At 45.0% G+C, this 27,948-nt stretch overlaps 1 protein-coding gene across 2 annotated transcripts in view; it reads right to left on the bottom strand.

Annotated features, from left to right (window-relative positions):
- Window positions 1–1,727: 1,727 nt before the first annotated feature.
- LOC140467095 (CD9 antigen-like) overlaps window positions 1,728–27,948 on the bottom strand; it is an 88,987-nt gene continuing 62,766 nt past the window's right edge. Inside the window, exons 6-8 of one of the 2 annotated variants that reach the window (XM_072563160.1) lie at window positions 18,804–18,875; window positions 17,688–17,771; window positions 1,728–1,972 (exon numbers count right to left, since the gene is read on the bottom strand). In XM_072563160.1, the coding sequence (XP_072419261.1) occupies window positions 1,907–1,972; window positions 17,688–17,771; window positions 18,804–18,875 (222 nt within the window). In that variant the 3' untranslated portion in view covers window positions 1,728–1,906. The remainder of the gene's footprint in view (window positions 1,973–17,687; window positions 17,772–18,803; window positions 18,876–27,948) is intronic. The other variant, XM_072563161.1, reaches the window with a different exon arrangement.

Raw genomic sequence — 27,948 nt, 5'->3', positions numbered from 1 at the left:
CCATTTTGTTTACCTCCTCAAAGAACAAAATTGCCCCCTTCCTGAACCCATACTGACTGGTTTAAAAGCTCTGCCATAACATGATTTCGATTCTAACATTTGTCCAATCATAACCACAGTATCATTTCCAGTTCTTTTCCTTCTACTCCATTGTCTGTTGTTAAATTATCAGAGTGCTTCTCCAGGACAGAAATTTCATCAATTAATTAGGGGGAAGATGGAAAGGCTCTCTTCCCACTCCAAATCCCATCATTCCTTGTAAGTGTCTGACACTAAACCAATGTGCTCATAATTTTGGTGTCATATTTGACCCCAGGATGAGCTTCTAAACTTATCTTCACTAAAAGCATCAATTTGTTACATTGCCCTCCTTGTACCATCTGGTGAAACCCTCCTTCAGGTCTTTGTTACCTTCAAGCTTGACCATCCCAACACACTTCTGGCCAGTCTGTCATTTCCTTCCCTCTTTAAAGCTTGATGTCGTGCAAAATTCATGCCTTAACTCCTACTCCATTATCAACCTCTGAGCTGGATCAGGCAATATCTGATTTTTAAAATTCCAAAACTTATTGTTCAAACTCTTCGATGACTTCATACCTCCTTATCTCCATATTCAGCCATACTCAGATCTCCAGAGAAATCATACTGCCCTTGAAATGTTAACTCTGTTGTTCTCTCCACAGATAGTGCCAGACATGGTGATAGTCTAGTTATTATCCCTAGATTATTAGTCCCAAAACCGAAGTCATGTAATTGGGACATGGGATTAAATCATGTCATGGAATTTGATTCAATTAAATAAACTGGAATGAAGAGTTGAATGATAACCATGAAACTACTGTCAGAAAACCCATCTGATTCACTAATGCCCTTTAGGGAAAAAAACAGCTAACCTTACCTACATGTGACTCCAGACCCACAACAATGTGATTGACGTTTGTGTGCCATCTGGGAATCAGAGATGTACAATAATTGATGCCCACATTCCATAAATAAACAATTTTTAAAAACCTGCTGTGGTTTTCCAGCACTTAATTTAAGACCACTGTACTCCTGTAACTCTGGCTTCTTGAGCATCTCTGACTTTAAACATTCCACTTCCAGTGACCTTGCCTTCAGTTTTGTGTGGCCCAATTCCCACTCTTCACCTCTCACCTCTACATCACATGTTCCTCGTCGAAGACAATCTTACAACTTATCTCTTTGGATAATCAAAAGCTGAGTCAATGTCATCTCAGTGTCATGTTTTGTTTTCTCAAGTTCCTGTGAAATACCTTGGAATATTTTAGCTTACTACATTAAAAATACTATAAGAATAACAGTCTTTTTGTTTTGCAATGTGCTGTCCAATTACAGGACTACAGAGTGTAACTGGGCTATACCAAGCCAGTATGGGCCTCATGAATTCGTTAACAGGCCTCAGTGAACTAGTAACTAGTCATCATTGAACTGTTAACTTGGCTTCACTGGTAACCAGGCCTCACTGATCTGGTAACCTGGTGCTATGGTTAAACTAGCCTCACTGAACTGGTAACTATGTTTCAAATTAGTGGATTTCCAGCTATCAAGGGGTTGTAATTTGGCCTCACTGTAACTAGGCCTGAATGTGTCTCACCAAAATGGCAACCAGACCTCTGTGTATCCAAATCAGTGTGCAGTTCCACCCAGTCAACCAGTGTATTTAAAAGACACTAGCTATTTAGTGTCTTTGTTAAAGGCAATTGTAATGAATTTTCACAAGTTTATGTAAAATAATTGAAGCATTACAAGAATGAGAATCTGTCCACAATCCAGAAAAATATTTGGTATCTACTTAAATTAACCAACAAGCAACTAGGCATTGGATCGCTTTCCAATTAAAAAAGGTGCAAATAGTGTTGGACGAGTCTCTGTGATCGTTCCAATGTCACATGCCATCCCGTGAATTCCGAATCGCACAGCACAGAACCATACTAAAGATCATCCCAAATATCTGTCAAAAAACACAACATTAATCAAATCAGCGGTGGGAAGCAGAAAATTAAATCAGTTCATGCAAAATTCCAAATGTCACAGCAAAGAACAACAGAGCACTGGCAATAAACTCTTCAACAAACTGATAATGCACTAAAATCAACAGAAAATAGACTGTTATCACCCAGAGGTAAAACCAATGACTGCAGATACTGGAAACCAGATTCTGGATTAGTGGTGCTGGAAGAGCACAGCAGATCAGGCAGCATCAAAGGGGCAGCGAAATCAACGTTTCGGGCAAAAGCCCTTAATCACCCAGAGAGAGGTCATGCAGCTCATTATAAACTGTGCCAGACCTTTGATAAGGTTATCTCACTCATCACAGGCACCCTCCCATTGCACTTAATCCTTTCTGCTCAAGCCCTTTTCCTTCTCACAAATGACCGATGTCAAGTGTAAGCAGCAGCATTATAAAGTTTGCAGATGATACAGAATTTATAGTAGAGTCTGGTGAGATTGGTTAAGGCTTCAGGCTGACAAACAGAAGAGTGAAGTAGCCAGGAGCATGCAAGTGGAGCTAATTCAGAGAGTGCACTTGGGAGGATTAATATGGGTAGATGTACTGTGAAAGTCTGGTTCATTGTACATATGTTTTACAAAGTAACTTTTAGTTATAGGATTTAAAACTTTAACTGTAGACAAATGGAAGAGTCGGTTTCATAAACAGATAAGAAACCCTGAACGAGTTTTGAGAAGATTTGTAGCTCAGGTTGAGGTTTTGGATGTAGGTTTGCTCGCTGAGCTGGAAGGTTCATTTCCAGACGTTTCGTTACCTTACTAGGTAACATCTTCAGTGGACCCCATGCGAAGCAATGCTGAAACATCCTGCTTTCTATTTATATGTTTGGGTTTCTTTGGGCTGGTGATGTCATTTCCTGTGGTGATGTTATTTCCTGTGGTGAAGTCACTTCCTGTTCCTTTTCTCAGGGGGTGGTAGATGGGGTCTAACTCGATGTGCAACCCTGAAGTAAGTGCAATACAAATAGGTTTGGAGTTGACTAAACTCAGGAGGTAACTTTGGAAGGTCAGAATTCATGAGAAAGAAGGTTGAACAATGAATGATCTGACTCTTGTCATGCAACAGAGCTTGGAAATCTGGAGAGAGAACAATGATTTCCATCAGAAGTATCAATTATTCCTATGGGTTACAGAATCAAAGATTTTTTTACGCATTTGCGTTTGAATCGATCCTTAATATGCCATGTTATCACAGAGATAATGATTCAGGGTGGACCCTTAGTTCAAAGGGTCTTTGAGTTTTTAAAATTGATTTGTTTTTTCGCTCAAAGAAGCAAGCACTTCAACTTGAACTTCATGAGGGAAAAGCAACGGAAAGTTTTGTTGCTGCTTACAGCCAGTGAAAGAAATCTTTAGTGATCCTCACAGAGCATTGCAGCAGAAAGGAGTCAGCTGGAAAGGTTAGCATGGTAACAGCTGTACTGAGAGTACAGACTGGGAAATAAACATGCTATGTATGTTCAAAACAAGAATAGGGTGGTATAAAGTCCACCATTGTGAAAATTCAAGTAAGATAACCGAATCCATACACAATTTTCAGGTGTGGTCTCACAAAGGTCCTGTCCAATTGCAGGAAGACATCCCTGCTCCTGTACTTGAATCCTCTCACAATGAAGGCCAACAGACCATCTACCTTCTTCACCACCTGCTGCATCTGCACACTTACTTTCAGTGACTGGGTTGCAAGGACACCCATGCCACATTGTACTTCACCCTCCCATCTCAGTTCACCCTCCCACCCAGCTCAGTGTCATTTGCAAACTCGGAGACATTGTGAAAAACTTGGGTCATCGAATCCCTATGTGTGGGGCAGGCCTTTTGGCCCATCGAGTCTGCTCCAACCTTCCGCACCCTATCCCTGGACACCCTGCATTTCCCACGGCTAATCCACCTAGCCGACATATCCATGGACACTATAGACAATTAGCATGGCTACCTAACATGCACACCTTTGGACTGAGGGAGGAAATCAGAGCACCTGGAAGAAACTCACGCAGACACGTGGTGAATGTGGAAACTCCACACAGTCAGCCAAGGATGGAATCGAACCAGGGTCCCTGGCATTGTGTGGCAGCAGTGCTAATGGCTGAGCTACTGTGCCACCAAACATTGATCCCTGCATATTCTCAATGGTCACTGGCTGTTATTCAGAAAGTGACCCCTTCATTTCTACTCTTTGTTTCCTGTTCTTCCAACCACTCTATCTTTGTCAGTACACTACCCCCAATCCGATAGGCTTTAAGTTTACATGCTAATCTCCTGTATTGGACATTACTGCATGCCTTCTAACCACATCCACTGACTTCCCCTTTATCAGCTATTATCCTAGCTACATCCTCAAAATTTCCAGCAGATTTGTTAAGCCTGCTTTCCCTTTCACAAATCCATACTGACTCTGTCAGACCTGATTTGGAGATGCCGGTGTTGGACTGGGGTGTGCAAAGTTAAACATCACACGACACCAGGTTAAAGTCCAACAGGTTTAATTGGAAGCACACTTGCTTTCATAGAACATAGAACAATACAGCACAAAACAGGCCCTTCAGCCCACGATATTGTGCCGAACATTTGTCCTAGCTTAAGCACCTATCCATGTATCTATCCAATTGCCGCTTAAAGGTCGCCAATGATTCTGACTCTGCCACTCCCACAGGCAGCGCATTCCATGCCCCCACCACTCTCTGGGTAAAGAACCTACCCCTGACATCCCCCCTATACCTTCCACCCTTCACCTTAAATTTATGTCCCCTTGTAACACTCTGTTGTACCCGGGGAAAAAGTCTCTGACTGTCTACTCTATCTATTCCTCTGATAATCTTATAAACCTCTATCAAGTCACCCCTCATCCTTCGCCGTTCCAACGAGAAAAGTCCGAGCACTCTCAACCTATCCTCGTACGACCTATTCTCCATTCCAGGCAACATCCTGGTAAATCTTCTCTGCACCCTCTCCAAAGCTTCCACATCGTTCCTAAAGTGAGGCGACCAGAACTGCACACAGTACTCCAAATGTGGCCTTACCAAGGTCCTGTACAGCTGCAACATCACTTCACGACTCTTGAATTCAATCCCTCTGCTAATGAACGATAATACACCATAGGCCTTCTTACAAACTCTATCCACCTGAGTGGCAACTTTCTATGAACATAGACCCCAAGATCCCTCTGCTCCTCCACCTTACTAAGAACCCTACCGTTAACCCTGTTTCCCGCATTCTTATTTGTCCTTCCAAAATGGACAACCTCACACTTGACAGGGTTGAACTCCATCTGCCACTCCTCAGCCCAGCTCTGCATCATATCTAAGTCCCTTTGCAGCTGACAACAGCCCTCCTCACTGTCCACAACTCCACCTATCTTCGTATCGTCTGCAAATTTACTGACCCACCCTTCGACTCCTTCTTCCAAGTTCCTTCATCAGGTGATTGTGGAGGGCTCGATCGTAACACAGAATTTATAGCAAAAATTTACAGTGTGATGTAACTGAAATTATACATTGAAAAATTGATTGTCTGTAAAGCCTTTCATCTGTTAGAATACCGTGATAGTTTCACTTTCATGTGTAAATCACAAAACCTTTTTTTAAAAGTTGCATTCTCGGGTTAGCTGTTAACAATGGTGATAGCTAGACAATATGTTAAAGGTGTTGGCCCTCTGTGTTCTCTGTCTATGCCATGATGTTTAGATTGATTCTAATCTAAAAAGTGAGATAACAGAGTTTTACATAAATTCCCGCAGTTTTTGAGCTCAGAGTTCTACATGAACGGATGCAGTTTTTGAGCAAAGTGCAATGTAACTGCAAGTACAAATTCACCCCACAAAATATATGTGTGCATGTGGATCTTTGTCTATCTGTGTGTGTGTGTGTGTGTCTGTCTGGGGTGGGAGTTGTGAGTGTGAGAAAGTGTGTGTGTGTTGTGAGTGCAGAGTGTCTTAAGTCTGTGAGGGGGTGCGTGTGGGAGTGTGTGTGTCTATAAGGGTGTGTGTGGGTGTCTGTGTGTACCTGTGTCCGTGTGTATGTGAGAGTGTGTGTGTGTGTGTGTAGTGCAATGGTGATCACCTGTAATGTGACATGAACCCAAGGTCCCTGTTGAGGCCCACCCTGTGGGTACCGAACTTAGCTATCAGCCTCTGATCGGCCACTTTCCTCTGCTGCCTGTCCCGAAGTCCACCTTGGAGGATGGTCACCTGAAGGTCCGAGGCTGGATGGCCTGGACCACTGAAGTGTTCCCCAACTGGGAGGGAACCCTCCTGTCTGTTGATTGTTGTGCGGTGCCCATTCATCCGTTGTCGTAGCCTTTGCTCGGTTTCCCCAATGTACCATGACTCCGGGCATCCTTGCCTGCAACGTATAAGATAGACAACGTTGGCTGAGTCCCATGAGTACCTGCCATGTACAAGGTTGGAGGTGTTCCCATGTGTAATAGCGGTATCTATGTCCACAATCTGACATGTCTTGCAGTGTCCACCGTGACAGGGTTGTATGAAGTTGTCCTGAGAGCCAGGCAGTTTGCTACGAACAACGATCTGTTTGAGGTTTGGCGGTTGTTTAAAGGCAAGTAGTGGAGGTGTGGGGAAGGTCTTGGTGAGGTGCTCATCCTCATTGATAATGTGTTGCAGGTCACGAACAACATGCCGTAATTTTTCAGCCCCTGGGAAGTACTGAACAATGAAGGGTACCCTGTCAGTTGCAGCACGTGTCTGTCTCGTGAGGAGGTCATTACGGTTCCTTGTTGTGGCACGTCGGAACTGGTGGTCGATGAGTTGAGCATCGTACACCGTTCTTGTGAGGGCATCCTTGAGTACTTCCAGGTGTCCATCACGTTCCTCCTCATCTGAGCAGATCCGGTGTACGGGTAGGGCTTGTCCATAGGGGATGGCTGTTTTAATATGTTTTGGGTGGAAGCTGGAGAAGTGTAGCATTGTGAGGTTGTCTGTGGGTTTGTGGTAGAGTGTGGTGCTGAGGTGTCCATCCTTGATGGAGACACACGTGTCCAAGAATGAGACAGACAGTTGAGAGTAGTCCATGGTGAGTTTGATGGTGGGATGAAACTTGTTGATGTCACTGTGTAGTTTTATCAGTGACTCCTCACCATGGGTCCAGAGGAAGAAAATGTCGTCAATGTACCTGGTGTACAATGTTGGTTGGAGATCCTGCATAGAGAAGAAGTCTTGTTCGAACCTGTGTATAAAAAAGTTGGCGTATTGGGGTATAAATGTGGTCCCCATGGCTGTTCCGTGTGTCTGGATGAAGAACTGGTTGTCAAAGGTGAAGACGTTGTGATCGAGGATAAAGCGGATGAGTTGTAGGATGGTGTTTGGAGATAGCCAGTTGTTGGTGTTGAGTACTGAGGCTGTTGCCGCGATGCCATCATTGTGGGGGATGCTGTTGTAGAGTGGAGAGATTCTCACATAGGGTCCCATTGTCCGACACAATGGGACGTCCTGGTGTGTTGGCTTTGTGTACCTTTGGAAGGCAGTAGAAGTCGCCTACACGAGGAGTACATGGGATGAGGGCGTGTAGGGAACTCTGAAGGACCAGATCCAAAATCCTGATCAATGGGTTTAATTCTTGGGTGTGTTCTTTGGTCGGATCAGCTGGTAGTTGCCTGTAGTGTTCCTGGTTGTTCAGTCGGTACACTTCCTTGCAGTAATCTGTTCTAATCTAAATGACAAAGGCTCATCCTTTACCTGCTGGTTTGATGACAATGTTGTGATTGGTTTTGAGAGTCTGGATGGCATTGCATTGTGAACGGGTGATGTTTTGCTCTACCTTGTGGGTACGGCTGATGAATCTGCCATTTATATATTTCCTGACGGTTTGAGCATACATGTCAAGCCCAGGGCAGCGGCCCTCCGGTGGGGTCCATGTTGACACCTTCCTTGGTCGCTCCTCTACAGATCCCTGTGATGACTGTTCCAGTTCATCAGTGGGATCACTGCCAGCACCTTGAAAGAATTCCCGGAGTCTTCAGTACAGGCAGCAGAGGAAAGTGGCCGAGCAGAGGCTGATAGCGAAGTTCGGTCCCCACAGGGAGGGCCTCAACAGGGACCTTGGGTTCAGGTCACATTACAGGTGATCACCATTGCACTACACACACACAGAGATACACACACACACACATACACACACACACACACACACACACACACACAGACACCCACACACACAGACACACACACACACACACACACACACACACAGACACCCACACACACAGACACCCACACACACCCTTATAGACACACACACTCCCACACTCACACATGCACCCCCTCACAGACTTAAGACACTCTGCACTCAAAAACTGCATCCATTCATGTAGAACTCTGAGCTCAAAAACTGCATGAATTTATGTAAAACTCTGTTATCTCACTATTTAGATTAGAATCAATCTAAACATCAGGTCATAGACAGAGAACACAGGCTAACACCTTCAACATATTGTCTAGCTATCTCCATTGTTAACAGCTAACCCGAGAATGCAACTTTTAAAAAAAAGGTTTTGTGATTTACACATGAAAGAAATGAAACTATCACTGTATTCTAACAGATGAAAGGCTTAACAGACAATTAGATTAGATTAGGTGGGCGGCACGGTGGCACAGTGGTTAGCACTGCTGCCTCACAGCACCACAGTTCACTTCCTGCCTCAGGCGACTGACTCTGTGGAGTTTGCACATTCTCCCCGTGTCTGCGTGGGTTTCCTCCCACAGTCCAAAGATGTGCAGGTCAGGTGGATTGGCCATGCTAAATTGCCCATAGTGGTAGGAAAGGGGTAGATGTAGGGGTATGGGTGGGTTGCGCTTTGGCGGGGCGGTGTGGACTTGTTGGACCGAAGGGCCTGTTTCCACACTGTAAGTAATCTAATCTAATAACAATCAATTTTTCAATGTATAATTTCAGTTACATCACACTGTAAATTTTTGCTATAAATTCTGTGTTACGATCGAGCCCTCCACTATCACCTGATGAAGGAGCGTCGCTCCGAAAGTGAGTGTGCTTCCAATTAAACCTGTTGGACTATAATCTGGTGTTGTGTGATTTTTAACTCTGTCAGACCTGTCACTATTTTCCCAAATGCTTTGCTATTAAATCTTTTATTTAACAACAAATCCTTAAGGACAGCAGCAAATGTTTATGACGTTTAAATAAAAAGATTCATTTTGCTGAAAGAAAACGGTCAAAACTTTCTCATTTTGTACAAATCAGGACATAAACAAGGATACCAAATTTAAAGGGAGGAATAATTTATACCTCCTGGCAAAAAAAAGAGTGCTGATTGGTTGGCAAATAGACTCTAATCGGTTGAGATATTGTCATTCTCCAAGGAATAAATATTTCCCAAGCTCGTTTCCTATTTCAAAACTTTTATTTGTCAAGGGGAAATTTGAGAAACATATCACAGAATAGTGTCCTTCAAACTTCTGTCTAATTGAGAAAGGCATGCTCCCTGTGCTCATTTTTCTATTTGCAGAGAGCAGGGCCCTGTATCTGAGTCAGTATAAATAAGCAACATTGCACACCTGACTGACTATCTCAAACTGGTGGTTAGTATAATTCTTAGCACACTCAGGGTTATGACAGATAGAGTTCAATCTGGATAAATGTGAAGCATTGTTTTTTGGTACAACAAACAGGGGTAGGAAAACTACAATGAACAGTAGGGTCATCAGGATGAAGGTCTTATGTCTGAAACATCAATTCTCCTGCTCCTGCCCGAGCAGCTGTGTTTTTCCAGCTCCACACCTTTTAACCCTTGAGTAGTGTTGTAGAACATATGGACTTAGGGGCACAGGTACGTAATTCCTTGATGTTTGCATCACATATAGACAGGATGATTAAAAAGGGTGTTTAGCATGCTTGCCTTTGTTGCTAGGGCCTTTAATAATAGGAGGTGCGATGTTATGCTGAGGTTGTACAGGACATTGGTGAGGCCTCTTCTGGAGTACAGTGTCCAATTCTGGTCTCCCTCTTATAGAAAGGGTATTATTAAGCTGGAGAGAGATTTACCAGAATGTTGCCTGGTATGGAAGGTTTGAGTTATAAGGACAAGCTAGGTAAATTGGGACTTTTTTCACAGGAGCAGAGGAGGTTGAGAGATGACCTTATAGAAGTTTATAAAATAATGAGGTGTATTGATGAGGTAAATGGTAGGTGTTTTTTTCCCTAGGGGGGTGGGGGATTTCAAGACCAGTGGGCATGTTTTTAAGGTGAGATAGGAGGCAGGTTTAAAAAAGACATGAAGGGCAACCTTTTTACACAGAGAGTGGTTCGTGTGTGGAATGAACTTATTGAGGAAGAGATGGATGTAGGCACAATTACACTGTTGAAAGACATTTGGATAAGTGCGTGAATAGGAAAGGTTTGGAGGGATATGGGCCAGGTGCAGGCAGGCGTTCCAGTTTAGTTTGGGATTATGGTCAGCATGGACTGGTTAACTGAAGGGTCTGTTTCTGTGCTGTATGTCTGTATGACTTTGTGACTCTATGTGCCATCCAATTGTGGAATCACATCTAATGTTGGGCTCTGTTCGAAATTTTGCAAGTACAAGCTGTTCCCTTGGGTTTATAAATGGAGGGATTGAATATAAAAGCAAAGAAAGATGCTGGACCTGTATCAATCAGCAGCTAGGCTCAGCTGGTGCTGGAGCAATGACTTTAGAGAGTGTGCAGGAAAAGTTTACCAGGGGGTGACAAGGGATGAGGAACTTCAGTTATGAGGCGAGAGTGAAAGGTCTGGACCACTCTCCTTCGAATAGACAAAGGAGATCAATCAAAGCTTTTGCCTGATATCAGGTTTTGATGAAATTGATGGAGAAAAATTATTTCCAGTGGTAAGTAGGTCAATAATCAGAGATCATGAACATAAATCATTGGGTAATGAAAGGGAAGATGAGATATTCTTTCTCACAGAGTGTTATCAGAATCTGGAACCCTCAGCCTGAGGTGCTGCAAGCTGGCTCAGTCATTAACAACAGCCAGATACTGAAAGGTTAAAGATGTACAGAACTACTGAGGAAAAGGGCTAGTAATGGGAATGACCACATAAATGGCCTCTTTCAGTGACTGTAGGTTTATATCTAATTCTCTCTTGAATGTCATTATAGGATGTACTCCCACCACATTTGTGCAACCAGGTTACAGCAACTTGTGTGGAATAAGGTTTCAGCCTGGAGCATTGTTAGCTCTTTTCCAATCGTCTTAATGGGGCTTTAAAGAACATAGAACAGTACAGCACAGGAACAGGCCTTTTCACCCACTGTGTCTGTATCAAGCATGATGCCATTATAAAGTAATCCCATCTGCTTGTACCTGGTCCATGTCCCTCTATTCCCTGCCTCTTCATGGAAATACCTCCTAAATGTGGCTATTGTACTTGCTCCTACCACATCCTCTGACAGTGCATTCCAGGCACCTACCTTCCTCTGTGTAGAAAACTTTCCTCACACATCTCAATTTCCACCCACTGCTGATCTGTTGCCAAAACATTACTTCTTATTTACTCCCATCAAAACTATAAAGGAGTCTTGCCAACTCCAATAAGTCACCATCTGCTTTTCTCTCCTTCAATTCGATTCCTGTAACTGAATTCCCTCATTCCTGGAAATATTCCCAGAAATCGTTTTGACCGTCTCCAAAGTTTTTACACATCTCTTCATGTGAGTGACAATAATTTTCCAGCTGAGATCAACTAGTAGTTTATAAAGCTTTTATTTTGTTTTTGTTTTTGTAAATAAACCAAGGATCCTATTTGACTATCTCCTGACTTCTTCAATCACCCTCAAAGATTTTAAATTGTGCCATTTAAATCATGTTGTGTCTCCCCATTCTCCTTCCACTGTTATTGTATTACTTCTCACTTCTTTCATGAACCTTTATTTGCTCTCTGTTTCTTCAGCAGCCTCTGTCCTCCTATAGTATATTATTAGCCTCCTCATGGTTATACTACCTTTCTGAGTTTGAATCACTGGCAAATATTTAAATGCTACCTTACCCACCTAAGTCCAGGTCTTTCATATAGATTCAGAAGTACACTTCTTTCCAGCCTGAAAGAACTACTCGTTCTTTCTTTCAATTTAACATCTATCCTGATGCTGTGCATTTAGCAACACACATTCATTTTCATTGTTATGGACGAGACCAAACTCCATAAAAATATTCTAAGAAGATAAGCTGAATCCCAACTTTTTCTGATTTTTAAAGGTAAGGTGTTCTGTTCTGGATGCAATTTGGTTGGTCAAACTATCAGGATTGAAGCAAAATACACTTTATTCTTATATTATAGGTAAAATATAAACAAAAGAAAGAAGAATTGAAATAACTCAACTCAATTGGAAAACCTAACAGAACAGCAACTGTTCCAATATAGTAACACCCTTGGCAAAGGCAAATTCAATAAAATAGATTGTCTCAATGCAATTGTCCAGTCCAGGAGTAAAGAACATCATGAGAAAATTCAGAGAGAGAGAACGAGAGAGTGAAATAGTGAGAGAACGAGAGAGTGAGAGAGTGAGATAACGAGAGACAGAGAGAGAACTCAAGTGGTTTGTTGCAGCACGGAGAGATGTATAGCAGCTTCTAACCTCCAACAAGTTCTGAAAGTTAAACTGAAATCCTGGTCCTATGGAAGCTTGATCCAACCCCTTCTATTGTTCCAACTTGAAAATAAACCCAAGGCCTCACAAGCTGTTTACTTTATTGTCTTGGAACAGATTGTTCACCACTTCTGTCTCAACATTTCTTCATAACAAATGGACAAAATACACCTCTTAAAGCCATAGCATCATCACATTATATTTTGAAAGATTATATTGGAACCATACAATAGATAAGACCTCAATTAGGCCATTCAGCCTGTCCTGTCCATTCTGGCCAGTGGAAGGGGCAATTCCTCTCACATCTCCCCACTGCCTCTCCCCATCTTGCTCATGTCACCATTGCTTCTTTTTCCAACCATTTTAAAATCGGGCAGCACAGTGGTTAGCACTGCTGCCTCACAGCGCCAGAGACCTGGGTTCAATTCCCGCCTCAGGCCTCTGTGTGGAGTTTGCACATTGTCTGCGTGGGTTTCCTCCGGGTCCTCCGGTTTCCTCCCACAGTCCAAAAATGTGCAGTTTTGGTGAATTGGCCAGGCTAAATTGCCTGTAGTGTCAGGGGCAGGGGTAAATGTAGGGAAATGGGTCTGGGTGGGTTGCGCGTCAGTGTGGACTTGTTGGGCTGAAGGGTCTGTTTCCACACTGTAAGTAATCTCATCTCATCTAATAAATTGGTGTCCTCACATTTTTGAGTCTTCCACCAACAGAAACAGTATCCCCTTATCTACTCTATCCAAGACATGTCATGATCTTGGATGTAGGTTTGCTCACTGAGCTGGAGGGTTCATGTCATGATTTTGAATACTTTTGTCAAATCTCTTCCTAACATTCTCTTCTCCAAGGAAACATTCCCAAATTCCATAATCTGATGACTGAAGATCCTCATTCCCAGAATCACTATCATGAATCTTTTCTGCATTCTATTTACCTTTTTATCCTTCCAGATGTGTGTGCCAGAACAGTGACACAGTGACTCATTGGGGAGCACTGCTGCCTCACAGCGCCAGGGACCTGGGCTCCGTTCCAGCCTCAGGCCACTGTCTGCTTGGAGGTTGCACATTCTCCCTGTGTCTATGTGGGTTTCTCCTGGGTGCTCTCACTTCTTTACACATTCTGAAGATTTGAGGTTCGCCATTGTAAATTGTGCAGGCTAGGTGGGTTTGCCATGGTATAAAGTGTGAGATTATGGGGATAGGGCGGGATGTTCTTTAAAGGGTTGCTGTAGACTTGATGGGGTGGATGACCCCTTTCCAGACAGTGTGCTCCTATTAACAAAGGACAGAATACTGTTTGCAATATCTGATCTCTTAGACTGTCTGACACCTTAAAAGATTTGTGTACGTACACATCGAGGTTGCTCTGCTTCTGAACAGACTTTAGAGTCAGATCCTTTATTTTATGTTCTCTCTTCAGGTTTTTCTGATCAAAATGAATAATTCCACATTGAAGTAATCACTTGCCTCTATCTTTATATGCATCTTGTAAGCCCACATAACAGACTACAGAGTGGATTTGTATTGAATCAGATGTCCAGAAGTTTATTCACATGATGCAGGTACAATTACAATGTTTAAAAGACATTTGGATGGATATATGAATAGGAAAGGTTTGGACGGATATGGGTCAGGAGCATGCAGGTGGGACTTCCAGGCAGAATATTTTGGGTTGGGATCATGGTTGAAGAGTTTTTTTTATCTCTCCACTCTGCAGGCTCCCTGCCACTATTCCTGATGAAGGGCTTTTGCCCGAAACATCGATCTTCCTGCTCCTTGGATGCTGCCTGACCTGCTGTGCTTTTCCAGCACCACTCTAATCTAGACTCCCCTTGGTTTGGGATCATGTTCAGCATGGACTGGTTGGACCAAAGAGTCTGTTTCCCTGCTGTATGACTCTGTCACTCCAACCCATAGAGAGTTTGTATCTGATACACATTAATTCCAGTTTTGCTAGGGCTGCTTGATGTCACACTCCGTTGAATGCAGTTGAATGTCAAGGACTGTCACTCTCACCTCACCTCTGGAGTTCACTTCTCTTTTTCCATGTTTGAAGCAAGGCCATAATGAGGTCAGAAACTGAGTGACCCTGGCAGAACCCAAACTGGGCGTCACTGAGCAGATTATTGCTGAGAAGGTGCTGCTTGATGGCACTGTTGTTGCCACCTTCTATCACTTTACTGATGACCGAGAGTGGACTGACGGGGCAGTAATTGTCTGGGTTGAATATGTCTTACTTTTTCTGTATTGGACATACTTGGACATTTTTCACATCATTGATAGATGCCTGTGTTAAAACTGTACTGGAACAGCTTGGCCAGGAACGTGGCAAGTTCTGGAGCACAAATCTTCAGCACTATTGCCGGAATGTTGTCAGGGCCCATAGCCTTTGCAGTATCCAGTCTCCAACTGTTCCTTGATATCACATGGAGGGAATCAAATTGGCTGAAGACTGTGATGTCTGACACTTTAAATGACTGATGAACTGATGATCTGCTTCTGCACCCCCATTACAGTTGTTTCCTTTATTTTATATTTTCTCCCCATGTTTTTCCGATCAAAATGAATCATTTCACATTGATGCAATCACTTCCTTGCATCTTTATGCACATCTTGTCAGCCCATGTAATATAGACTACAGAATTGCATTTGTATTGAATCAGATATCCAGAAGTTTATTAACAACTATGTACACTGATATGACATCTCAGACATACATATACAGCCTGGATTCTATGCTTACGAAGATTACAATTCCAATATGTGGTTTACTGCATGACTGGCTAGTAGACTGGCTGTCTCTGTTGATGAATATGATGCTGGGAACCACAGGAAGAGGCCGAAATGAAGCATCCATTTGGCACTTCTGGCTGAAGAGTATTCCAGATGCTTCAGCCTTATCTTTTGCTCTGCTGTGCTGTTCTCCCACCCCACCCATCATTGAGGACTCCACAAACCTCCCCCACCCAGCACCCACCCCATTTATCTCTCCACCCTGGAGGCTCCCTGCCTTCATTCCTGATGAAGGGCTTCTGCCCAAAACGTTGATTTTCCTGGTCCTCGGATGCTGCCTGACCTGCTGTGCTTTTCCCACACCAGTCTGATCTAGACTCTGATTTGCAGCATCTGCAGACCTCCCTTCTGCCTATGTTTGTGGAGGCCTCATTCAGCGTTGGTTGTTCTCTGCAATTCTTTATTTTCTTTCCAGTCATCTGGCCTCCTACTCACCTTTTATACAATTATATCGAGTTCTTTGAGGATGTGACTAGAAGAGTTGATGAGGGTTGAGCTGTGGATGTGGTGTATATGGACTTCAGCAAGGCATTTGATAAGGTTCCCCATGGTAGGCTCATTCAGAAGGTCAGGAGCAATGGGATACAGGGGAACTTGGCTGTCTGGATACAGAATTGGCTGGCCAACAGAAGACAGCGAGTGGTAGTAGAAGGAAAATATTTTGCCTGGAAGTCTGTGGTGAGTGGTGTTCCACAGGGCTCTGTCCTTGGGCCTCTACTGTTTGTAATTTTTATTAATGACTTGGATGAGGGGATTGAAGGATGGATCAGCAAGTTTACAGATGACACAAAGGTTGGAGGTGTCGTTGACAGTATAGAGGGCTGTTGTAGGCTGCAGCGGGACATTGACAGGATGCAGAGATGGGCTGAGAGGTGGCAGATGGAGTTCAACCTGGATAAATGCGAGGTGATGCATTTTGGAAGGTTGAATTTGAAAGTTGAGTACAGGATTAAGAATAGGATTCTTGGCAGTGTGGAGGAACAGAGGGATCTTGGTGTGCAGGTACATAGATCCCTTAAAATGGCCACCCAAGTGGACAGGGTTGTTAAGAAAGCATATAGTGTTGTGGCTTTCATTTAACAGGGGGATTGAGTTAAAGAGTCGTGAGATCTTGTTGCAGCTCTATAAAACTTTGGTTAGACCACACTTGGAATACTGCGTCCAGTTCTGGTCGCCCTATTATAGGAAAGATGTGGATGCTTTAGAGAGGGTTCAGAGGAGGTTTACCAGGATGCTGCCTGGACTGGAGGGCTTATCTTATGAAGAGAGGTTGAATGAGCTCGGACTTTTTTCGTTGGAGAAAAGGAGGAGGAGAGGGGACCTAATTGAGGTATACAAGATAATGAGAGGCATAGATAGAGTTGATAGCCAGAGACTATTTCCCAGGGCAGAAATGACTAACACGAGGAGTCATAGTTTTAAGCTGGTTGGAGGAAAGTATAGAGGGGATGTCAGAGGTGGGTTCTTTACACAGAGAGTTGTGAGAGCATGGAATGCGTTGCCAGCAGCAGTTGTGGAAGCAAGGTCATTGGGGACATTTAAGAGACTGCTGGACATGCATATGGTCACAGAAATTTGAGGGTGCATACATGAGGATCAGTGGTCGGCACAACATCGTGGGCTGAAGGGCCTGTTCTCTGCTGTACTGTTCTATGTTCTATATGTTCTTTTTTCCCTTTCAGTTTGATGTTTTCCTTAACCTTTTTTTAAGATAAGTACAGGTGGTGGGCTCTCTCCATGGAATTTTTCTTTATATTTGAAATATACTTCATTGAGTCATAGAATTCCTCCAGTGTGGAAATAGGCCATTCGGCCCATCGGGTCCACACTGAACCTCTGCAGAGCATCTCGTTCAGATCCACTCCCCACTTCTCACCCTGGAAATGTGCATGTCCCTTGGCTAATTCACCTAGCCTACATATCCCTGAACACCATAGGCAATTCAGCTTGGCCAATTCACCTAACCTGCACATCTCTGGATTTATTCTGAGTATTCTGAAATATCTATTAAATGTCTGTCACTATGTCTCTATTATTACTTAATCTCTCATGTTATTTACATAGACTTCATACAGCATTTAGCTAAACCTTTAGCTAAATCTTGGTGCTAGCCTCAGGGGCTGCAATTTATTTGTCAGTTTGACAAAACATCAAAATGAGATCACCAGACTGGCCACACACTCTGGAGCAGAAACCTTTGATCCTGTAGACCATCAGGACTAGCTAAATACAGCTGCTTTCCACAGACCAGGAGAGGGAGTCAATGTCACTTACCATTATTCCTGCGATCCCAATTCCCACCACTCCAATCATGTATAGCTTTGAGTTGAAAAATTCCTTTAATTTCGAAGTGCAGTTCTGGGGGGGCAATAATAGAAAACATTTCTGATCTCAGTGATAGGAATCAGAAGTTGGAAGAAAGTACCATATTTTCACAGATAACAGTGAATAAGCGATTTTATAATACAAAAACAATTTCCCAAAGTGTCCCCTGAAGAATATTTTAGTTGTGTTCTTTGAGGTAATTATTGAGTAGGATAGCAAGAACTCCCTGCTCTTTCTGAAAATAGCAGAGTGGGATATTCACATGCAAGGTAGAGTACAAGTCAACCTCAGCTGAATGAATGTTCTGAAAGATGGCACCTCCAACAGTGCAAGTCTGTCTCTATATTTTACTGACATTCCAGTTAGGATTATCAGCTGGAGTGGTGTACAAAACGCAATGTTCTTTCTCAGACATCATGTTCGTACTGAGCCACGGTGAGCTCTGATCGTGGTCAGTGCTGAACAGTCTCCAGGGACCAATACAAAGTGAATATCGTAGGGTGTACAACTCTCAGCTCAGACTCTGTCTTAACACTCAATTCAGTTTCATGAATGGCAATGAGAAACACATTGTTGAGACCCGATGAATGGATACGTGGAAACAAATGGCTTATTCCTGTCCGTAACCATGGCAATGCAACTATGAACCTATTGCTCAATAGCAAAGCACAAACATTGCCTACCGTCAGGTGAAGTTTATTTAGGAAGCATTATTACTCAGAATGGAGGTATAGTGGTAGTGACCTTATCTCTGAGCCAGAGGTCTCACGTTCAAGTCCCATCCTGCTCTAGAAGGTGTCATGCATCTCTGATCAAGTTGATTTGAAAATACCCATTCAGATTTGGAAAGACACTTCCAGCAGATTTGATTAAGGACTGGAAGAAAAGGCCTTTATGTAAATAAATGGAATAGCTTCCATCAAATGCTTTACTTTGGAAGGTCCACGGGACAGAATGTTAGAGCTCAGTATCAGAGTTTGTAGGAGAGGGCCACTGACACTTTGCAAGAATGGGCAAGTGAAGAAAGAATTATATCTAGAAGTCAGCTTAAAACATGGAACTCACTGCAGATACTTGCAATGTCGGACAGAGATACTGCACAACAGGATCCGGTAATGAGTCTCCACAGCACTGCAACTAGACAGAGAGGGAAACATGACCAAATATATCACTTAACATCAGGTATACATGCAAGACAGCAGAGAACACTTTAGTAAGTTGGGACTGAATATTGTCCATTAGTGGGAGCGAGACTGAAATGGGTAAGTGAAGGTGAGATTGCAGAGTGACAATGTGAGTCTGCTTAGTGTCAGTGAGTGCGACACTACATGGTGACTGTGAGAGTGAGATTGAAGTGTGTCAGTGAGTGAGACTGCAGTCTGTCAGTGAGTGTGAGACTGCAGTGTGTCAGTGAGAGTGATACTGTAGTATGTCGGTGAGTGTGAGAGTGCAGTCTGTCAGTGAGAGGGAGACTGTAGTGCGTCAGTGTGAGTGAGACTGCAGTGTCAGTGTGAATGAGACTGCAGTATGTCGGTGAGTGTGATACTGCAGTGTGTTGCTGAGTGTGAGACTGCAGTGTGTCAGTGAGAGGGAGACTGTAGTGTGTCAGTGAGAGTGATACTGCAGTGTGTCAGTGAGTATGAGACAGCATTGTGACAGTGAGTGAGACTGCAGTATGTCAGTGGGAGTGAGACTGGAGTGTGTTAGTGAGGGTGAGACTGCAGTGTGTCAGTGGGAGTGAGACTGCAGTGTGTTAGTGAGGGTGAGACTGCAGTGTGTCAGTGTGAGTGAGACTGCAGTGTGTCAGTGTGAGTGAGACTGCAGTGTCAGTGAGAGTGAGGCTGCAGTGTGTCAGTGTGAGTGAGACTGCACTGTGTCAGTGTGAGTGAGACTGCACTGTGTCAGTGAGGGTTAAACTGCAGAGTATTAGTGGGAGCAATAAAACAGTCAGTGGGTGGGACAGAGTGAAACTTTAGTTTGTCAAGGAGAGTGGGACTGCAGTGTATCAGTGAGTGTGAGACCTCACTGTGTCAGGCGACGAGGAAATGAGTGTGCCAGTGGAAGCAAGAGAGAGACTGTAATGGGTCAGTGATAGCGTGAGACTGCTGTGTTTCAGTGAGAGTCAGACTGCAGTGTGTCAGTGAAGGTGAGACTGCAGTGTGTCAGTGAGGTTGAGGCTGCAGTGTGTCAGTGAGTGTGAGACTTGTGTGTGTCAGTGAGTGTGAGACTGCAGTATGACATGTGTGAGACTGCAGTGTGTCAGTGAGAGTGGGACACCAGTGTGTCAGTGAGTGAGAGACTGCATTGTGACAGTGAGTGAGACTGCAGTGTGTCGGTGAGAGTGTTACTGCAGTGTGTCAATGAGAGTGAGACTGCAGTGTGTCGGTGAGAGTGGGACTGCAGTGTGTCGTTGAGACTGTTACTGCAGTGTGTCAGTGAGAGTGAGACTGCAGTGTGTCAGTGTGAGTGGGGCTAAATGTGTCAGTGAGAGTGAGACTGCAGTGTGTCAGTGAGAGTGGGACTGCAGTGTGTCAGTGAGAGTGAGACTGCAGTGTGTTAGTGAGAGTGAGACTGCAGTGTGTCAGTGAGTGTGAGACTGCAGTGTGACACAGTCCGCAGACTGTCATTGAGTGTGAATGTACAACGCCTAAGAGATAGAGTGACTGCAGTGTGTCAGTGAGATTGTTACTGCAATCTGTTGGAGAGAGTGTTACTGAAGTGTGTCAGTGAGAGTGTTACTGAAGTGTGTCGGGGAGAGTGTTTCTGCAGTGTGTTAGTGAGAGTGGGACTGCAGTGTCAGTGAGTGAGGGACTGCAGTGTGTCAGTGAGAGTGGGACTAAATGTGTTAGTGAGAGTGGGACTGCAGTGTGTCAGTGAGGGTTAAACTGCAGTGTGTCAGTGTGTTTTAAAATGCAGAGTATTAGTGGGAGCAATAAAACAGTGGGTGGGACAGAGTGAAACTTTAGTTTGTCAAGGAGAGTGGGACTGCAGTGTGTCAGTGAGTGTGAGACCTCACTGTGTCAGTGCGACTAGGAAATGAGTGTGTCAGTGGAAGCAAGAGAGAGACTGTAATGGGTCAGTGGTAGCGTGAGACTGCTGTGTTTCAGTGAGAGTCAGACTGCAATGTGTCAGTGAAGGTGAGACAGCAGTGTCAGTGAGTGAGACTGCAGTGTGTCAGTGTGAGTGAGACTGCAGTGTGTCAGTGTGAGTGAGGCTGCAGTGTGTCAGTGTGAGTGAGACTGCAGTGTGTCAGTGAGTGAGACTGCAGCGCGTCAGTGTGAGTGAGGCTGCAGTGTGTCAGTGAGTGAGACTGCAGTGTGTCAGTGTGAGTGAGACTGCAGTGTGTCAGTATGAGTGAGACTGCAGTGTGTCAGTGTGAGTGAGGCTGCAGTGTGTCAGTGTGAGACTGCAGTGTGTCAGTGAGTGTGAGACTGCAGTGTGTCAGTGTGAGACTGCAGTGTGTCAGTATGAGTGAGACTGCAGTGTGTCAGTGTGAGTGAGGCTGCAGTGTGTCAGTGTGAGACTGCAGTGTGTCAGTGAGTGTGAGACTGCAGTGTGTCAGTGTGAGACTGCAGTGTGTCAGTATGAGTGAGACTGCAGTGTGTCAGTGTGAGTGAGGCTGCAGTGTGTCAGTGTGAGACTGCAGTGTGTCAGTATGAGTGAGACTGCAGCGCGTCAGTGTGAGTGAGACTGCAGTGTGTCAGTGTGAGTGAGACTGCAGTGTGTCAGTGTGAGTGAGACTGCAGTGTGTCAGTGTGAGTGAGGCTGCAGTGTGTCAGTGTGAGTGAGGCTGCAGTGTGTCAGTGTGAGTGAGACTGCAGTGTGTCAGTGTGAGTGAGACTGCAGTGTGTCAGTGTGAGTGAGACTGCAGTGTGTCAGTGTGAGTGAGACTGCAGTGTGTCAGTGTGAGTGAGACTGCAGTGTGTCAGTGTGAGTGAGACTGCAGTGTGTCAGTATGAGTGAGACTGCAGTGTGTCAGTGTGAGTGAGACTGCAGTGTGTCAGTGTGAGTGAGACTGCAGTGTGTCAGTATGAGTGAGACTGCAGTGTGTCAGTATGAGTGAGACTGCAGTGTGTCGGTGAGAGTGTTACTGCAGTTTGTCGGTGAGAGTGAGACTGCAGTGTGTCGGTGAGAGTGAGACTGCAGTGTGTCGGTGAGAGTGTTACTGCAGTGTGTCAGTGAGAGTGGGACTGCAGTGTGTCAGTGAGAGTGTTACTGCAGTGTGTCAGTGAGAGTGTTACTGCAGTGGGTCAGTGAGAGTGAGACTGCAGTGTGTCGGTGAGAGTGTTACTGCAGTGTGTCAGTGAGAGTGGGACTGCAGTGTGTCAGTGAGAGTGAGACTGCAGTGTGTCGGTGAGAGTGAGACTGCAGTGTGTCGGTGAGAGTGAGACTGCAGTGTGTCGGTGAGAGTGTTACTGCAGTGTGTCGGGGAGAGTGGGACTGCAGTGTGTCGGTGAGAGTGAGACTGCAGTGTGTCAGTGAGAGTGTTACTGCAGTGTGTCGGGGAGAGTGGGACTGCAGTGTGTCGGTGAGAGTGAGACTGCAGTGTGTCAGTGAGAGTGAGACTGCAGTGTGTCAATGAGAGTGAGACTAAATGTGTTAGTGAGAGTGGGACTGCAGTGTGTCAGTGAGGGTTAAACTGCAGTGTGTCAGTGTGTTTTAAAATGCAGAGTATTAGTGGGAGCAATAAAACAGTCAGTGGGTGGGACAGAGTGAAACTTTAGTTTGTCAAGGAGAGTGGGACTGCAGTGTGTCAGTGAGTGTGAGACCTCACTGTGTCAGGCGACGAGGAAATGAGTGTGTCAGTGGAAGCAAGAGAGAGACTGTAATGGGTCAGTGGAAGCTTGAGACTGCTGTGTTTCAGTGAGAGTCAGACTGCAGTGTGTCAGTGAAGGTGAGACTGCTGTGTTTCAGTGAGAGTCAGACTGCAGTGTGTCAGTGAAGGTGAGACTGCAGTGTCAGTGAGTGAGACTGCAGTGTGTCAGTGAAGGTGAGACTGCAGTGTCAGTGAGAGTGAGACTGCAGTGTGTCAGTGAGTGTGAGATTGCAGTGTGTCAGTGAGGGTGAGACTGCAGTGTCAGTGAGAGTGAGACTGCAGTGTGTCAGTGAGTGTGAGACTGCAGTGTGTCAGTGAAGGTGAGACTGCAGTGTCAGTGAGAGTGAGATTGCAGTGTGTTAGTGAGTGTGAGATTGCAGTGTGTCAGTGAAGGTGAGACTGCAGTGTGTCAGTGTGAGTGAGACTGCAGTATGTCAGTGAGAGTGAGACTGCAGTGTGTCAGTGAGTGTGAGACTGCAGTATGACATGTGTGAGACTGCAGTGTGTCAGTGAGAGTGGGACACCAGTGTGTCAGTGAGTGAGAGATTGCAGTGTGTCAGCGACTGCGAGACTGCAGTGTGTCAGTGAAGGTGAGACTGCAGTGTGACACATCCGCAGACTGTCATTGAGTGTGAATGTACAACGCCTAAGTGATAGAGTGACTGCAGTGTGTCAGTGAGACTGTTACTGCAATCTGTTGGAGAGAGTGTTACTGCAGTGTGTCAGTGAGAGTGTTACTGAAGTGTGTCGTTGAGAGTGTTACTGCAGTGTGTTAGTGAGAGTGGGACTGCAGTGTCAGTGAGTGAGACTGCAGTGTGTCAGTGAGAGTGGGACTGCAGTGTGTCAGTGAGAGTGGGACACCAGTGTGTCAGTGAGTGAGAGATTGCAGTGTGTCGGAGAATGCGAGACTGCAGTGTGTCAGTGAGTGTGAGACTGCAGTGTGACAGTGAGTGAGACTGCAGTGTGTCAGTGAGTGTGAGACAGCATTGTGACAGTGAGTGAGACTGCAGTGGGTCAGTGAGTATGAGACTGCATTATGACAGTGAATGTGATACTGCAGTATATCAGTGACGGTGAGACTACAGTGTGTCAGTGAGAGTGAGACTGCAGTGTGTCGGTGAGAGTGTTACTGCAGTGTGTTAGTGAGAGTGGGACTAAATGTGTCAGTGAGAGTGGGACTGCAGTGTGTTAGTGAGAGTGGGACTGCAGTGTGTCAGTGAGGGTTAAACTGCAGTGTGTCAGTGTGTTTTAAAATGCAGAGTATTAGTGGGAGCAATAAAACAGTGGGTGGGACAGAGTGAAACTTTAGTTTGTCAAGGAGAGTGGGACTGCAGTGTGTCAGTGAGTGTGAGACCTCACTGTGTCAGTGCGACTAGGAAATGAGTGTGTCAGTGGAAGCAAGAGAGAGACTGTAATGGGTCAGTGGTAGCGTGAGACTGCTGTGTTTCAGTGAGAGTCAGACTGCAATGTGTCAGTGAAGGTGAGACAGCAGTGTCAGTGAGTGAGACTGCAGTGTGTCAGTGTGAGTGAGACTGCAGTGTGTCAGTGAGTGTGAGACTGCAGTGTGTCAGTGAGTGTGAGACTGCAGTATGTCAACACCTGTGGCATTGTAATGTGTGAAAATACACTTACTGATTTTGAGATTTCAGTATGTCAGTGAGTTTAAAACTAAAGTGTGTGGATTAGAGTGGGACTGTTGTGTTTCAGTGAGATTAGGAACATCGTATGTCAGAGAGAGAGAGAGAGAGTGTGTGCATGTGAGAGACAGAGAAAGAGAGAGAGACTGCAGTGCGTCAGTGACAGCTGGACTGCTGTGTTTCAGTGAATGTGAAAATAGTGTGTCAATGAATGTGAGACTGTAGGTTGTCAATGAACAAAGAACAAAGACAATTTACAGCCCAGGAACAGGCCCTTTGGCCCTCCAAGTCTGAGCCAATCCAAATCCACTGTCTAAACCATTTCCTAAGCATCTGTATCCCTCTGCTCCGCACCGACTCATGCATCTGTCCAGACGCACCTTAAATAACTCTACCGTGCCTGCCTCTACCATCTCTGCTGGCGACACGCTCCAAACACCCACCACCCTCTGTGTAAAGTACTTGCCACGGTATCCCTCTTAAACTTTCCACCTCTCACCTTGAAAGCGTGGCCTCTCGTTATTGAATCCTTCACTCTGGGAAAAAGCTTATCTTTATCTACCCTGTCTATACCCTTCATGATTTGTAGAACTCAATCTCCTTTTTTCTAACGAAAACAATCCTAACCTACTCAACCCCTCTTCATATCTAGCACCTTCCATACCAGGCGACGCTCCTTCATCAGGTGATTGTGGAGGGCTTGATCATAACACTCGAACCCTCCACTATCACCTGATGAAGGAGCGTCGCTCCGAAAGCTAGTGTGCTTCCAATTAAACCTGTTGGACTATAACCTGGTGTTGTGTGATTTTTAGCAATTTGTTAGTGAGACTGGGACTGCCACACGTTAATGATTGTAAGACTGCAGTGTTCAAGTGCAAAACTAAATAGTGTCAGTGAGAGAGAGCATGCCGTGTGAGACTGCAGTGTCAGTGACTGAGTCTGCAGTGTGTCAGTGAATGTGAGGCCGCAATGTGTCAATGAGTATGGGACTGTAGTGTCAGTGAGTGTGAGACTGCAGTTTCCTGGTGAATGTGAGACTACGCTCTCTAAGTGAGTGTGAGACCAGATAGTGTTGGTGAGACTGGACTGTGTCAGTGTGAGTAAGCTGCAGTTTGTCAGTGGTAAGGCAAAGGTAGTCAACGCATTGAGCCTGTGAGAATATTTTGCAATCACTGCTACATGGTCGAAGGAAGGGCAGGATGGCAGCTGCCAAGTAAGAAATGCCCGGGCAGCTGGTACTCAAGGATTGCCAGAGACGAGGCACCTGCTCAGCTCCTGTGATGTTGGCAATGAGGGACTTTGTACAAACGTACAACATATGCAGAAGCAGCTGGCAAATTTCTCAGGGGCACTAAGAAACCTGACAAAAGTTTGCAGGACTGTGAGGTTCCGGTGACCTTTGTGGAGTTACCATGGTGAGCCAGTCCCAACTCCTTAGGGCTGCTGGGTAAACACTCAGACCTATTCTCCATCACTCCATCAGCGCCAACAGCAAGGTGACAGGGAGAGAAGGAAACTTTACCTGACTCTGCAGGAGCCTGTTCCTCACAAGAAGGCAGGGCAATGCCAGTAGGCATCCAGCCAGAGACTCCCAGAAGTCTCCTCTCAGCACCCTCCAGAAGTGGTCAGGCCTTTCACTTTCACCCTGCCTGTCAAACTTAGAAGGGCCCCCCTGCCTTTGAAGAGAACACACTCAGTACCTCAAGGCACTCTAGACACAAACATCCCACCCCTACCAGCTTTGCCTGACCAAATCTCCAAGGGCAATGGGCTCTACTTTCACCCCATCTATAAATCCCAGGACTGTGCCAAGACCAAGTGGGTCAGAGAGTAAGAAGCCCTTCTGAGGGCACATTGGTGGCACTTCAATGTCAATAAGTTTTTACATTTGTAAAGAGACTCTCTCTTTTCACCATCAGTTGTATGTGAGAGTCTCCTTCTGACTGAAACAATTGGGAACAATTGTTCTGTAAGAAATGCACAGCAGAAATGTGGAGGCTGTTTAAGGAGGACTTGTTGTGAGTGTTGGATAACTTTGTCCCAGTGAGACAGGCAAGGACTGGTACGGTGAAGGAGCCTTGGATGACAAAAGGGGCTTCTCGTCAAAAGGAAGAAGGAATCTTACGTAAGGTGGAGGAAGCAAGGATCTGGCACAGCTTTAGAGGATTACACAGTAGCTAGGAAAGAACTCAAAAATGGGCTGAGGAGAGCGAGGAGGGGCCATGCAAAAGCCTTGGTCGGAAGGATTAGGGAAAACGTAATGGTATTCTACGCTTATGTGAGGAATGAGAGAATGATCAGACAGAGGATAGGGTCGATCAGGGATAGTGGAAGGAACTTGTGCCTGGAGTCTGAAGAGGTAGCAGTAAATTGAGGAGTGTGTAGGTTAGGTTGATTTTAGAGTAAGATAAATGCTCAGCACAACATCGTGGGCCGAAGGGCCTGTGCTGTAATGTTTGATGGTCCAAGGTGTGAATGAGTAGTTTCTTGCACCAAATTAGGACATTGGGGAAATGGCAGGTGATTATTACTTTGATAATTATGGCGAGTCTTTCCAGGCCTCAGCACACTGCTGTGATGCACAAACAAAGACTGGAATTGATTTGGAATGTCACATGATTTTTAAAAATTCATTTATGTATGTGGGTGTCACTGGCTGGGCCTGCGTTATAGCCCATGCTCATTACCCTTGTTAAGGTGGGGAGCTGCTGTCCTGAAATGTTGCAGCCCATGTGCTGTGGGTTGACCCACAATGCCATTAGGGCGGGAGTTCCAGTTGACTACGTCAATGACACTTGAGGGGAAAGTGCAGACATCATGGTACTGCCACTGGATAAGGAATCCAGAACTCAGGCTAATCCTTTGGGATATGGGCTTGAATTCCATGGTGAAATTTCTAGAATATAAAGCTCGCCTGACCATGACCAACAAAGACAGCCATTGAGGACTGAGCAGGAGGCCAGTTGAGGTTCAACCCTCTTGTCACATCTTCCCAGAGGAAGAACCACAAGAGGCACTTTTAATGGTCTTTCTCACATTCGCAGGAAAATAATGTCCTCTCTGCTTTCCAAGAAACTCAGGCAGAAATACAATGTTCGCCCAGTGCCCAAATGCAAGAATGATGAGGTTCAGGGCATCAGTGCAGATTATAAGGGTCAGCAGATTGCTAAATGTGCCCAAGTATACAGAAAGAATCCTGTCATATATATTGAGTATGCAGTGTGATAAAGCCAATTGTACCAGAGTTCATGTTGGCATTTACCCCAGTAAGATGTTGATTACCAGCTAAAGCTGGACAAAGTAACTTTATTAACAGAGTATGAAGTCTAACAAAATAAGATGAAGAATTCTAGTCTAAGGTGTTAATTCTAAGTTTAAGAGATATCAGGAAAGGCTAGCCAAGCAAAATGTGTATCCTGTCACATGTGGGGAGTGCTGGATGCTGCTAGTGTCCTAAATGATCAAATGTACAAGGGGTGCTCCCAGGCTGCAGAAGCTGGAGCTCCGGGTCGCGGAGTTTGACCAGCGCTTGGAGAAACTGTGGCACATCTACAGTCACACCACAGCCCGAGGGGCTAGGGGTAAGAAGAGAAAGGGTGACCACCAGACAATCCAGAACAAATAGGCAGATAATGCAGGAGTTCCCTGGGATCCCAATAACTAACTGGTTTTCCAGTTTGGAAGCTGATGGGAGTGTTGGTACCCTGGAGGAGTGCAGTCAGAGCCAAGCTTCTGGCATCATAAGCAGCTTGAC

Source organism: Chiloscyllium punctatum, chromosome 45 (assembly GCF_047496795.1).
Source record: "Chiloscyllium punctatum isolate Juve2018m chromosome 45, sChiPun1.3, whole genome shotgun sequence".
NCBI classification, from domain to species: domain Eukaryota; kingdom Metazoa; phylum Chordata; class Chondrichthyes; order Orectolobiformes; family Hemiscylliidae; genus Chiloscyllium; species Chiloscyllium punctatum.
This window is presented reverse-complemented; position numbering and strand designations above follow the sequence as displayed.